This window comes from Pteronotus mesoamericanus, unplaced genomic scaffold, assembly GCF_021234165.1.
Source record: "Pteronotus mesoamericanus isolate MK-2021 breed Mesoamerican mustached bat unplaced genomic scaffold, CSHL_Meso_final scaffold_85, whole genome shotgun sequence".
Lineage (NCBI taxonomy): Eukaryota > Metazoa > Chordata > Mammalia > Chiroptera > Mormoopidae > Pteronotus > Pteronotus mesoamericanus.
Window position 1 is genome coordinate 70,298,589 of NW_026555329.1, and position 14,591 is coordinate 70,313,179.

Sequence of the window (14,591 nt, forward strand, 5' to 3'; positions counted from 1 at the left end):
AGTTTTCATAAAACTTTTCAAGAACCCATCTGTCACATTCATTGATAGACACCTCCTTTAGCCAGCATTTCTCTTTCAGGACCCTCTGTCTATTCTTGACACTCAAGAGCTCCACAGTTTACAGAATCTCTCTGCATTGACATTTCATCACTTCATTGGTTGAGAGTTTGTTTCCTAACCAATGCTGCTGGAAGGAATTCAGCATCAGCTGGAGGGGAGGGGAGGAAATGAGAGATTACTAGCTGGGGACATGGAAGCTACTGCTCTCAAAAGAGGAAGGGGGTGGGGAATCACAATTCTATCCAGACATGGCTCCCCTCACAGAAGAACAGTGCCAGGGAAGTTCAGAGAAGCTCTGTGATATAAAGGTGTGAGGATTAAGAAAGATCTTCAGCTTGGTGTTGGCATGAGACCATCCAGGAGCCTCTCTCTCTCTCTCTCTCTCTCTCTCTCTCTCTCTCTCTCTCTCTCTCGTGCGCGCGCGCGCGCGCGCGCGCACACACACACACAGTACACAGTACACAGAAGTGCTTTCTCTTCTCTTTCAGATATGCCCACCACATGTCCACAAAACATAATACAGAAAGGCACTTGTCTATGTAGGTGCGTTATCTATTTAGCCATCATCTATCTACCTATCTACCTACCTACCTATCTCTTTTCTCTCTCTCCCTCTCTCCTCTCCCTACCCCCACCCCAAAGTGTCCCCACACATAATCAGCAGCATTCAAGTAAGTAATTAACCAGACAGGTATACAGTTTTTCTATGGTTGGAAAAGAAAAAAAATGCTGAAGTAATAAAGCGTGAGGCATAGGAGGAGTGGTGGGTAGGAGAAAAGCTGAGTTTGTAGAAAGCCAGGGAGGCTGGCCCGCCAAAGTGACCGCCCGAGGTTAGTCAGTTTCCCCTCGCGTGGTGTACCCCAAGACACCGCCAGCCGTGGGCATCCTCCGCCTGCTTGGGGGGCCCTTCTTTCCCTGCTCATCAGCACGTCCACAGGGGTAGAGGCTGAGAAACTGGGGCCCCGGTGGCCACCAGGGAGCCAGCCTGACTGCTTAGCTTAGGTGAGGGAGAAGCAGAGGCCCAGAGGGTGCTTTTCAAGCTACTCAGATAAATGAGGAAAAGTGAAATCTCTTGCCTACAGACAGACCTCTTTCTGCCATTTCTGTTTGCTGTTGCTATAGTTATTTGAGAAGCGGCTTAGAGACAACAGAAGACTTTCTTGAAGAAGGAAAAGAGCGGAGTTTACTCTCTCCCTGCGCTGAGGAGCCCAGGTTCGGTCCCACTGCCCATGGGGCTGTCCCCACACGCCCTGCACGGTGCTCGGAACAGGAGCCCATCCCAGAGGGGCCCTCGGCTCCCCCTTTTTTTTCATTCTGATGACTATGATGAGATCTGACTGGAAAATGTAGGGAAATTTCTTCATGGTTGATGAAAAAAATTTTTTAGAGAAAAACTGATTCTCTCCTTCTTAACTAGCAATGTCTTAGAAAGTACTCTTGATAGGGATAAAATAGAAAAACACCTTAACATTTAAAAACCCCAAATAAACACCAGAATTTGAATTTCTAAAAGATTTATAAGCAGTATAAATAATACCCTGAGGGAGAAGAAAGGGGGAAAATGCAAACATTGGATAGTTTTGTTTTTGTTGGCTGAGGTTTTGTTTTTGTTTGTGTGGGTTTTCTAGTGGGGGGGGGAGGGCAGGGCAGGGCGGGGAATGCTTGAAAATTAAAAAAAAAAAAATCTGACAATTTATTTAAGAAGGGCTCCGGACTTGGCTTCAAAAACTAAGTTTTGCTTTTTACTCCCTCAAACAAAGATGCATTAGGGGATGCCTTTAGGTTTTGCACGGCTCCTTATTTTCTTACGCAGAGCAAATGGCTCGTCTCATGTGCACAGAAAGGGCTGGAAAATATTTTTTGTGATCTGAGTGCAGCCGAGAGTCTAAGATTCCAGAGGAAGTGGCGGCCTCCCGCTCCACACAGGAAACAATCTTCAAGCAGGCCTTAAATGCCAGACTCCAGGCCGAGTTTAACTAACCACTGACAGCTCTGTAAACAAAGCAAGGACAAAAAGAGCCCGCTTCCCCTTTTCTGGTAGTCATTTTGGGTTTGGGGGCTGCAGGGGAATTCTGGAATTCTTGACTCCATGGCACAGACACGCAGGGGAAGCGGGCTCCTCAGCTGAAGAGCTGGAAAGGGAGGATCTGTCTGGGATTAAAACCATCACCGAGGAGGTAGGAAAGGACAAAACCGCTGGGTTACAATGAGCCGGGACTTTTAAGCTCTGGAAACAGCTTGATCACAACGTAATCGTTGCCTTTTAAAATGCTGCTATGTTATGTTTATTCATGGTAGGATTGCTGCGGTCTTTATTATCATTCTGCTGCTAATATTCTTTTAGAATATGCAAATTATGCCTGGATACCTGTATTATTTTATTTCTCTTTTCTCTTACTTCCTACGTATTCCTTTTCTTACCAGCTTTCTTTTTTCACTCTTGTTTTCTTTTCCCCTTTCTTTGTTCACTTTTTCCTAACTTCTGTCTGTGTAGCTTCAGCAAGCTACACAGAGCAAAACCTTTCAGTAGCTCTTCAGTGATCCCATCAATATTTCAAGTTTTCAAAACCTCTGTGTCTCCCGGGGTCTTTGTTTTTTAAACTGTAGTCCCAGAATCTTACTTATTTGTCTCTAAATAGTTTCATGAATGAGACTGAATTCAGCACAGGAAGGACTGGGCTCGGGAGTCAGAAACTGATAACTGGCTACCTCACCCGTCTTCTAAGGTGTTTTTCTTAAGACTAAAGAAAAAGTGAGCAAATGAAAAAATAGTGTGGGTTGGGGTGGGGGAAGGGCTAAAGCGATCCATGGGAAATAATAACTTTGCCTCATTGATGATATTCATTCCCCTCCCTCCCCTCTAGATCCAGACATCATCTGGTCTCCCTGAACCTGAAAGCGCACCATGGATGATTTTGAACGTCGCAGAGAACTTAGGAGGCAAAAGCGGGAAGAGATGCGCCTAGAAGCAGAAAGGTAAGGATCGACGTTGGAAGAGATTTTTGTATTGTGTTATTCACAGTGTTGGTTTCAGGCCTCAGAGATCATCACTCGGAAGAGCCAAACAGATTGCACACTGAGCTGTTTGCAACAGTAGTTATGAAAACTTTTCCTGTTAGCACTCCAAATTCTGCCTAAAAAACAAACAAGCACCAAGAAAAGGGGAGAGTCTCGAAGAATGAAATCATTGCATTTATCCAGGGCCCCCCCATGGGAATTTTTAAATCACAAAGGCAACGTGTAGAGGAAAGTTTCAGAATCAGTTATAATATTAAAATGACATAAAAATGACAAAGAATGAATATTGAAGCCACTTAGGAAATGGGAGGCTTTAGTCTAAGAGAGTAAAGCAGGAAGCCCCAGATGGATCCTGTGTCGCATTTTTATTCTTATTAGAAGAGCACATGCAAATGCAGCAATCCACGTCTCAGGGGTTAATGGCTGGTGGGTGTGCTCCGGAGGATTCCGAGTCTAGTGGGAAGCTGTAGTGTTGTGTGTGTGAGGCCTGTCCTGTCGCGGTGACTCCAAAAGCAGGTTGGGGAATGGAAACAAGGACATGTGAAGCACGGGACACAATGCCTATTTTTAATTTTTCAGCTTCAGAGCAAAGGACAGTGGCATTTAAAGTGATTTCAATCAGATGATCTTTTGAGGAAGCAGAGTGGGCATTCACAGGAAGAAAACTGCTGCCCAGAAATCTTAAAATCAAACCAGCGTTGCCTCGCAGTGATTCCAGGGCACATATGAAAAGGTGTTAGTGAGGTGATCCCTTAGCGATTCTGCAGTAGAAAACTAGGACTTGCATCTATAACAAAAAGTATTTGGGGCCATAGTCTCTGCTTATTCATATGGAGAAGGCAAAAGAAGGAGGCCTTTGATTAACTTGGTCAGAAGAGGCTGCCATTCCTGAAATGTTTATGCCCATACATGTGTGGCACCGTGAACCATACCTGGGCTCCGTGGGTTTGAATCCCAGCACTGGCGCTTCTGAGCTGGGCATGAAGGAGCAAGTGACTGCTCGCTAAGCCACAGTCGCCTTGTGTGTAAAACAAGCATAATATCTACACATAGTTTGTGTGGTTGTTGAAAAGATGATTGAACTTCATTAAGGGCCTAGCTCAGCACCTGGTACATAACAGCCTTCTATAAATGGTAGCTATTATTTTTTTTTAATGTTAGTTTTAACCACTCTCATTAGCTAAATAAGTAAGGAGCAAAATATCAATACAGGCAGAAATAAACATGAACTTCAAGAGAAGGACAGGCGGTCAATCCCATGATGAAACCGGCCAGGGGAAGCTCCTTGGAAGTGGTGGGACCTGCAGGAAGTTGTGACAGTGACCAAGGGTGAAAAGGGAGCCATGCAGATGAGGGAATCACAGCAGCCAAATCCCAGGGGCGAAAATCGGGGCCTTGGTGCAGGAAATGCATTGAGTGCTCGGGGAAGAATACGTTGGACTTGCACCTCTTGGATGTTTCCAGTTCATGTAAAGGGCAATGGACAGAGACTTGGCAGCAGAGCAACATGGGATGGAAATACGTCAGAAACAGCTCTCTCCAGGGGGCTAGACTGTGGGGGTACCAGCGCTAGGCGAGCGAGTATAGAACGTGCAGTGATGCAGGCCTGAATCAGGGCAGCAAATATGAAAACAAAGATCAAATGTGAAAAATGAAGATCAATTATGAGAGTCTTTATAGCAGGAGGATGAGCTAACCTTTCAGGAGAAGGAGAAACTCAAAGACATTGCCAAGGAATATAGGTCCGAGGAGCTGGAAAGCAAGGTCCAACTGGGCAGTTGGGGCAGGTTCCAGTCTTGGGTGGGCACGGGAGGAGCGCTTCATTTCGGTGAGAAACCGCACCCAAAGGGAGATTTCCTCTGGGTTCGGAGACAGAAATGTTCCATGTTTGCTCAGAAAGGGAGAGAAATTACAATTAGAGACACAGATTTTGGCACACTTGGCGTGGCAATTAGTAGTGCAAAAACTGACAGTGGGTGGTAGGGATGGTGGCGAGTCGGCAAGTGTGGCGAGAGCGAGGGGCCCGTAAAGACATAATGGAAACCCTCAAAAAAGACCCAAAGCACCAGGGAAGTAGGGGAACCAGGGGCGAATGGGGGCACCAGCGCCGAATGACACCAAAGCCAGGTCGGCGGTGCCCAGGCCCAGTGGGCACACGCCTTCTTCTCTCCAGCCATGTGTTGTTTGGCCTCCTGTCCTCCGGAAGGTAAATAAAATATCTTTACCCAACAAATATTTAGTAAGCACCAACCACCTTCCAGTGTCTGTCTTCAGGACAAGGAAAATAATGGTGACATAGAAATAGACAGGGTTTCTGTGCAGCAGGATCAGAAAAGAGACCAGGCCAGGCTGTGGGGGGTAGGCCCGGCAGAATGCAGGCCACAGGGACTCGGGAATGAGGACAGGAAACTGGGCATCAGGCTAAGTCAGGATTATCAGCTCCTTTGCTTTCTGTGTGGATAAGGAGACAGGGAAGCAGCGTGAGAGGAATGTCAGAGCTAAGTTGCTGTGGGCAGAGCCATACTGTAATTACAGGGACTAAACCAGGTGTCTTTAGAACCAGGATTGTGCCTAAGAATTTTCCACACAGCTGCATGGTTCATTCCTTCCAGTTTTTTGTTGTTGTTGTTGTTGTTTGATTTGTGTGGAAGGATATGTCTTCCTGTCTTTCTTTAATGTCAATCTTAAAAGGAATGTACTCAGTGAAGCTAAGTAGGTACCCTTAATAACCTAAAATAAGCTTACACAAATTTATCCCAACCTGTTTAACTTGCATTTCTGGCGTAGTAATTCTTTGGGGGTGTTATATTCCATATGATTTCTTTTCTTTCTTTTTTGAGAGAAGTATTGTAATTAAGTATTTGCATATATGTGTGTGAAGTTTACCCTTGCGTGTTTTGAAGTGATCCTTCTCATTCTGTTATTCTGGGCTCTGGTATGTAAGTCCATGTTTACCTTTTAGAATTTTGTAGAATCTGATCATTTATGGGAATAGCGAAGGTCAGGCGTTGTGACCCAGCCAACTTCGATGGGAAAGTTCAGGGCGTGTGCAGGAAACAGATGGCCAGAACCAGAAATCAAGGGCTGCCTAAAATCGGGGTTTTGATCTGCAGATAAAGGGCATAGAAGACTTTGGGCAAGTCCCTTTTCCTTTTGCTTTAGACCTTCACATTCCCATCTGTAGCAGGAGTCCATGTTTTCTTTGGGGGATTGGTGGTAATTTTTACTTTCTTTTTCCTTTCAGTATTATCTAGTTTTCTTTTACAGTGGTCATATATTAGTTCATTTAAACCCAAATAAAACCTATAAGGCAATTTTTCATTTAAGAAATTGTGATTCTATGGTCCTACACATTATGCTGGGGCTCACTCGACATTCCTTTGGATTCAGGAAAAGAAAGGAAGAACTCAGCCCCGATCTGGAGTAGAGGTGGAATAAATTAGCAAAAGCACAGCGGCCCCGAGGCCCAGGGCTGCAGCTTCGTTTATTCTCTCTCACCCATTCAACAACTTTTTATTGGGCATCTACTCTGCTCCTAGCTCTATTTTGAGCACTGAGGACAACGTAACAGAATGACAGAATTGGGAAGAGTGTACTGCATTTGTAGGTCTTCAAATATAGTATGTACCCTGATACTCTTTAATACTTACCAGCGATGGCTCATGCTTTTTGTATGCTGTGCCCTTGTAGACTATGGAGGTGAAGAGAGTCTGTGATTTTCCATCTGTTGCCCACAAAGGCTTTCCACATAAAAATGCCCTGTTATTTTAATTTGTTGTTATTGAGTTTGACTAGCAGGTGCTGTTCTACTTTGCAATGATAAATAATTTAAAATTTTTACTCTTACCAGATGTGATAACCACAAATTAAAATAAGCCAGACTCTCATACATTTTATTCCTCAGAAACAGATCGTCGTGCCATGCTGGCTTTCCCATGCTTGGGCCTGGCATTGGCTCGCCCCATCACGACTGCCGAGGCCGGCATGCGCACACCTCATTCCGAGGGTTGCCGTCCAGCCTGCTTCAAGTCATCCAGCTTTGCGCAACCTAGACTGTGAACCCAGCTAATCAAAACCATCCTTCCCTTCTTTGCCCTGCCCCTTAGCCTGTGCAACTTTCTGTTATTCACCTTGTCCTTGTCCTTCATTTGGCCTTCCCACTCAGTCCTTCGGAGATCTTTAGATTGGCAGGAGGGATTTCATTTCAGTCATCAAAACAAATGTACTGAACATCTACAAAGTGCAAAATACTGTAACGATGAGGGGTCACCAGCCTAGGCAATGCCCCTGTAGTCTCCAAGCTCATATCCTAGATACATTAAGAACTTTAGAGCGATCTTGACCAAAAGAGATAGGAAAAAATTTCAGTAGGCAGAATGTATTGAACAGGTAATCAGTGAAAATCCAAGTGCACTGTTTTGGTGCAAAAGATATTGTTTGTACACATCTCAAATTAAACTGTATGTTTGGATCAATTACCTGTTTGAAGAAACAAAGAAATAATTCGTTTTGCTATTTATTATTCTTCACTTATCTCACGGGAAGAAAAATTTCATAGATATATTCTACTTCCCTTTCTGTTTGTTTTTATCTAAATCCCTCTCTGCCTTTGTCTCTGTATTTCTCAGTGCATCTTAATGTATTTTGCCCTGGGCCATATGCATTTTCCTCAACACTTGATTGGCTTGTTTTCCTGTCTCCTCCCACCCTTACACCTCTAATCAGCCTGCTCTGGATTATGTCTGCACACGCTTTTGTATCTTGGGAAATAACATCTTTCTGGGAGGGGAAGAGCAAACATTTTCAAAGGGGTCAAATTCACCTCTCTTCCTAGTCACCAAGTACAAACAATGCTAAGCCTTTTATTAGTACCTGCAGACACAGACTGATCACAGCACCAATTGGTATGTCTGAATAGAACATACATGTTCTACATAATGGAATGTACATTGAGAAGCATAATGGTGGGAAGCAGTAACAAGCTTAGCAGTTAAGAGCAATAGGCAGCTGGGCTATCCAGCCCCAGGCCTGCCACTTACTGGCTACATGATCCTTACAAGTCCACTCTTTCTAACCTTCTGTTTCCTCATCTGTAAAATGGAGAAAAAAATAATAGTCCCCATCTCATAGCAGTTGTGTGGGAATATAAAGAGATAATATATGAAAGCACTAGCAGTACTAATCGTCTAGTGTTTACTATTTGTTTATTCAATAAATATCGCCATTAACTATTATTTATTAACATTATCTATTTGATTCCCGGAAACACAAAAAGAATTAAAGATACATTTTCTATTTACCGTAAAACAAAGCCAAGTAAAATCATGAAGAGTTTCTTTGTACACCTCTTAGAGGGTACAAGAACTTAGGAAGAAGAAGAGCGGGAATTTGCTATTAAATGAAGTTTTGAGTGGGTGTGATTGGTAGCAATGCCTGAGGAAGGATTGCATTCTCAGCTAGAAGAGTCAACAAAACACCATTTCACGCTGAGCTCTTCTTTACATTTGGCCAAAGGGATCTTTGTGTATCCCCTGAGAAACCTACAATGACGTTTCCTCCGTGAATAGACACTGAGTCCCACATACTCCTTTTCCCAATGTTGGGTTTGCTTTCACAACAAGCAGCTCTCTCGCTTTTCAAGACGTGAACCCCTTCCCGGCCATGCTCCCCACACCCAATATGAATTCCTCTTTCCAGTCCAAGGCAAGGCCCCTGTTGGAGCGTTGCGTTAGCAGATTTGAAGGATCACAGACGAGAATGAAAACACTCGGGCTGTTGTCATTTTTATGGGCCTCTGAGATACGGATGATGAGACATTTTTGAAAGTAAGTATTTGTACTACACTAGAAAAAAAATAATATTTAGAAATCCATTGTGTCTAGGTAGTCCACTTCCAGAATGCTATCACTGAAACTTTTTTACATGATTTATTAGCCTGGCCAATCAATGATTATACAACAGGCATGTGCCCACAAAAACACTTTTGTTCATAATGCTTAGCATTGTGACCTTGATGCTTTAAATAGAAATCTTTTCAAATGCAATTTTTTTGTTATTAAGTAATCAGAAAATTATTTTTCATTAGGGCATTAAATAAAATATTTCTTTGAAACTGTCTAAATTATTAGAGTAGTTAAATTTGCTCAAAACTTCCCTTCAAGCCAATTTTCAATAAACTAACGATTCTCTGGTCCTAGAAGTACCACACTTTATGGTGATCAGTGGAGCATCAGGAGTCCAGGATCTACCCAAAATGACATTTGTTTAATAAAAATTGAAAATCTAGATTAAGGACCTTACATGATGGCCCATAGTTTCATTCCTAGCTGGAAAAAAAATGGGGCATGTCTATAAATACAGTTTAAATGAGCAGTGAATTTTTCTTTATAGTCTGTATATGTGACATTTAGAATGATCAATCTTCAGTCACCTGAAGAAAGGCAAGATGGTCTGTTGTGTATGGGTGACGAGGTGTAACAGACTTGGGTTCAAATCCTGACTTTGGCAACCTACTCTTTGGGTGACCTTGTGTCAAATTACTTGAACATCTCTTGCCTCTATTTCGTTATGCCTAATAATAGGAATAATTATTCTGCCTCACAAGGTAATTGAGAAGATTAAGATAGTTAACCCATATAGAGAAATTAACCCAATGATTAGCATGTAGTTTATGCTCAACAAATGCTTGACATTATTATTAAAATTGTATCAATGTTTCGTTAGTCCTTTGGTACAAAATAATATTTTACAAATTTTGAATTTTTATTCATTTGTCAGCTCAGTCATTATAATTTGCTGCATTCTTACTACAAAGCTTCTTTCCAATACCAATCTCAACACATGCTAAGATGTTTCTATTGAGATTAGGAAAGAGTTAAATCTTTTGGTCACATCTAAGTGTACCACACAAGTTTAATTGGCATGTGAGAATTTTTAAATCACACATTGTAGCCATGTGGTTAATTTCTAATTCATCAATGCTATGTCTCTCATTTTAAATATAGTATATAAACATAACTCAGAATTTCACCTGAGGAATGCAGTTCAGCAAAAATAGTTCGTAAGCGGAAAAAAGTATCAGATAGATCTTGCATCTGATGTTAGAAGGTAAAAGGAACTATCATTTGTTTGGCATCAACCAAGTGCCAGGCTAGGTGATGCACTTTACATGCCTTATACCATTTAATTGTCAAAACAGCCCTATGACCTTATCTTAGTCTACTCAGGCTGCTCTAACAGAATACCATAGACTGAGTGACTTATAAATAACAGAAGTTTATTTTTCACAGTTCTGGAGGCTTGGATGTCAAAGTCCAAGTCCAAGGTGCTGGCAGATTCAGTGTCTGGTAAGGGTCCACTGCCTAGTTTAGAGATGGCCATCTTTTTGCTGTGTCTTCACTGCAAGGTGGCAGAAAGACAGAAGGACTCTCTGGAGTCTCTTTTATGAGGGCACTTACTCTCATTCATGAGGGCTTCACTGTCTGACTCGATCACCTCCCGAAGGCCGTACCTCCTAATACCATCACATTGGGGTCAGGGGTCAACGCATGAATTTTGGGGGGGACATGAACATTCGGTCCACAGCAGACATGGATATTATCATTCCTATTTTATCACTGAGGAGTCGGCATGTCTGAAAGGTTAAGAAACATGTCCAAGTTCATATAGATAATGGAGTACAATCGGGCTGCTTATCTCAAATCTCAAAACCTTTCCACTACAATAAATTGATCAATGGAATTTTTCATTGGTTGTCTTGGCTAAAGGTCCACCATCTCTACAATGCCAAATAACTCCCTAAGATGGGGAGGGGGAGAAATCATTTCAGGCAGTTTGTGGCCACAGGCTAAAGGAAGCTATTGGGCTTAATTGAACTGTTCTTTATGCTCATTCAGAGGAATTGCTTACATGCCTAGATGCACTCATTGTTTTGTTTGCCCTCAAAAAACTCCCATGTTATTCCCATTTCACAGAAAAATATAAACAGAGAGGATCAAGTGTTTCCCCTCAAGCCAAAGAAGGCTGTTGGCATAACTACTCTTGGCTTTCTCCTGGATTTTTCTCAATAAGACTGTATTCACCATTAGGACAGGGATTTAGTCACATCATCACTCATAAAAACCTAAGGCTGTCAGTGACTCTACAGATAATCTTCTGTGCTGGAATGTTACTTTTTCATTTTTGGACCCCACACTACTTTGAGTCTCTGATGAAAGCCTTAGACTCTCCTCCAAAAAAAATGCACACATGCACCCACAAAACTTGGCACTTATTTTCAGTGGCGTCATGGACCTCCATCCACAGGCCTCCTGGGGACCCATGAACTCTGGGCCAAGAATCCTTGAGCTAATGAATATTAAAAACTCCATTTTGCATATGCAAAAACTTAAGTGTAGGGATGCCAACCTGCTCAAGATCACCCAGCTAAGCTGAGGCAGAGTCTGCCTGCACGGAGCAGACCCCTGAATGATGGAGCTGTCTGTTAAAAAAAAAAATGCCATGGCTATTGATTAGGAAAACTGTGTGCTTTCAAGAAATGAGTGTGTACTATAGTGTATTGCATGTAGAATTTTTTTTTTTTTACTTAAAAAAAGCTTATGGATAATATTTCTAAATACAATGAGATTAGTTCAGATCACAGTGAATAAAATGAAAAGCAAAGAAAGGTAAGTGGATAGGCAGAGTGAAAACAGTTAACTGTTAGGAACTGGGAGTAAAACTTTGCCATCTGAGTCAAGGTGGGGAAAACTACTGTGATGGTTTTGCAAATAGAACCCCATTTGCCATCAATTTTGGAAGTCTTTTATTTGGTATCTGTGGTCTTGGCAAGATTTCTTTAAACACAGCTTAATTATGATACTAAGTTATTATGTAGGATTTCTCCATCCTTACCAGTTTCATTTTAGCAAGTTCAAAGGATATTTATTTCTCTCTAAATAGGAAAGAAATATGAACTGATTTGATTCCTTAAAGAGGATTTTGTGTTTTACCTTTACCGCTACTGTCTTTTGGAAGGATGGGCCAGCTGGCGAGGGGACACAGACTCGATGCCTTCCAGAAGACAGGATCATGCAGACTTGGGTTTGAATCATGGCTGGGTTAGTAAGGATAACTCTACTTAGCTTCTCTAAGCCCATTTTCTCATTTTCAAGGAAAATGGCCACCATAACTGTTCCTCCTCATTAGGTTTCATGTAGATTATAAAGCGATGGATGGAGGGATGGGTGGATGGATAGATGGATGGATGGATGATTAGATAATATATATGATATGTATTGTATCTATGATACAAGTATATATATGAGGTCTGTCCAGAAGGTATCCAGCCATGTAATATGAAAAATAGACACATTTACTGAAGGAGATACAAAATATAAGAAACATTGTACATAGGACAATGATGCGCTTCAGTCCCCTTCAAAGTAGGCACCTTGGGACCTCACACAGTTCTCCTGATCACCATCAGGTGCCCTGTCGTATTTTCCTGAATCTCACTGATGGTCTGAAATATCCTCCCTTTCAAAGGTGATTTTAGTTTTGGGAAAAGCCAGAAGTCACACGGTGCCAAATCTGGGCTATAGGAAGGCCGAGTCACCTGGGTGATTTGATGTTTCACCAAACAACTGCATGAGACGTGATGCATGAGTGGGTACGTTGTCATGATGAAGCTACCAATCACCAGTTGCCCAAGCTGCAGCCTTCCGAATCATCCAAATGGTTTCCATGGAGAAATGTTGAAGTTTAATGCAAAATTTGATGCAGATTTGTTCCTCTGCCCTCTCAGTCATTGTGAATACGATGACCACATAGTACACATGCTCGCTCAACGGCATCTGCCACCCCCCCCCCCCAACTAGTACAGTGAAGTCATCATTGTTCACACATGCTCATGCCAGCCTGTTCTTGGCTGTCAGGTTACATCAATGTCATGCAATCCATTCTCATTATATTAACAATGGCTGGACTTTTCCCAGACAGACCTCATTTTATTTACATATGTGTGTGTGTATACACACACACACACACGCACACACACACACACACATATTTGAGAGGCTTTTGGTTACTGCTTTAGAGAGGACAAGAAGCTTGCCTGTCTAAATACACATGACCAAAGAAGTCCTGTTCTCTTAAACTGGGAAACTTGTAGAAGTATTACGAAGTCTCTATGGGCAAAGAAATCTCATCAAAATGAAATAAAAATGGAATGAAGGCTATCAAATATGTATGTGGACTCTATCTACCCTGCCCACTGGTTTTTCTCCCTACCAGCCAGGAAGAAGAGGTCTGCATTTGCAGCCATCGTTTGCCCGGCTGGGAGAGGCGGACAGGAATGATTGCAGACTATTCCAAAGTCTTTGTCAAGGGAACTCCATCTCAGTTTCCTTGAAGTGTTCTAGGGAAGTTCTTGATCTTTATTATTCCAAAGGTCCTTAACAATGTTACTAGATAGTACCACCAGATGTGAAACAAGAGCATGTCGGGAAGATTTGGTGGCTGTATAAATAGATTCTCCTTCATGTGTGAATGAGGTTCAAGAGAAATAATGTGCATACTTTGTGAATCAAATCAGTTCTTTTCACTAGTTTGCTGTCTAATAGCCACACTCATCAGCAACTGGAAAACCAGTTAATAGTTTATTGTAAATCTTCAGTTGTTCAGATTCCTCCATTTTTGAATTTTTATTATTTATTCTAGGATGGTAGAAAAGTATAATTTTGAACTATTTATAAGTAAAGAATTTGATTAACTTGTTAAATATGTAAGCTACATTCCATGGCTTAGTTTTTAAACACTTGAGAGTATAGCTTTTAAAAGTTTTTTAAAACTTTGGAAACATGCCCTTACATTTAAACGCCTAATTTGCTCATTATAAATCATTTTTCTTTATGCAATTTATAAAGAAGTTTGTAATGTTTGGTTAGCCTGGTGAAAGTCACCAGGTAGACTGAGCATATTTTCAACTGAATTTCTTTTAAAATATTTCATGATTTGTACTGGTCTTCCTTCCAGTTAGTGAGCCCTGACATAGTATTTGAGATTAGTACCAACTGACAAAGTTAAAATGGGAGGGTTTATTTTCCATTTTAATAACTCTCTGCATCAGTTCCTTTGTTGGAATAAAAATCTTGGTAAAGTACACATTGGCCACTATAAATAGCAGCCATAGCCTGTGCCTTTAGAAGAGTCTTCAGAGAGTGTATTTGAAACTGCAAATTGTTTAGAATAGGAAATTCTTTCGATGTTCACATTTTCCACTGTGGGTGACATGAGCTATCTCGTGTCACAATGCCACCGGCTTCCACTTTTCTGTACCATTTAGGAATCCAGCCAATAGGATCCAGAAAATGGCTCAATACACCCTTTTTATTTTCCTAAGGCTCTCCTGGGCCTTACTGTCCAGTGGGAATTTCGCGTCCATAGGGGCTCTCCAAACGAAAGCTTGATACCTCCCAGAGCCGGCCCGGCAGCTAGGTAATGAAAGAGCCCTTTATTTCTGGAGCTGTCGCTCT

The 14,591-nt window shown here is 41.9% G+C and overlaps 1 protein-coding gene across 5 annotated transcripts in view; it reads left to right on the forward strand.

Moving 5' to 3' along the window:
• Positions 1–14,591, forward strand: part of CALD1 (caldesmon 1) — a 190,588-nt gene that overhangs the window by 83,092 nt on the left and 92,905 nt on the right. For 4 of the 5 annotated variants that reach the window (XM_054563956.1, XM_054563958.1, XM_054563960.1 and 1 more), the window contains exon 3: positions 2,925–3,036. In XM_054563956.1, coding sequence (XP_054419931.1) covers positions 2,966–3,036 — 71 coding nt within the window. In that variant the 5' untranslated portion in view covers positions 2,925–2,965. Of the gene's footprint in view, positions 1–2,005; positions 2,238–2,924; positions 3,037–14,591 lie in introns of those variants that run through there. The other variant, XM_054563957.1, reaches the window with a different exon arrangement.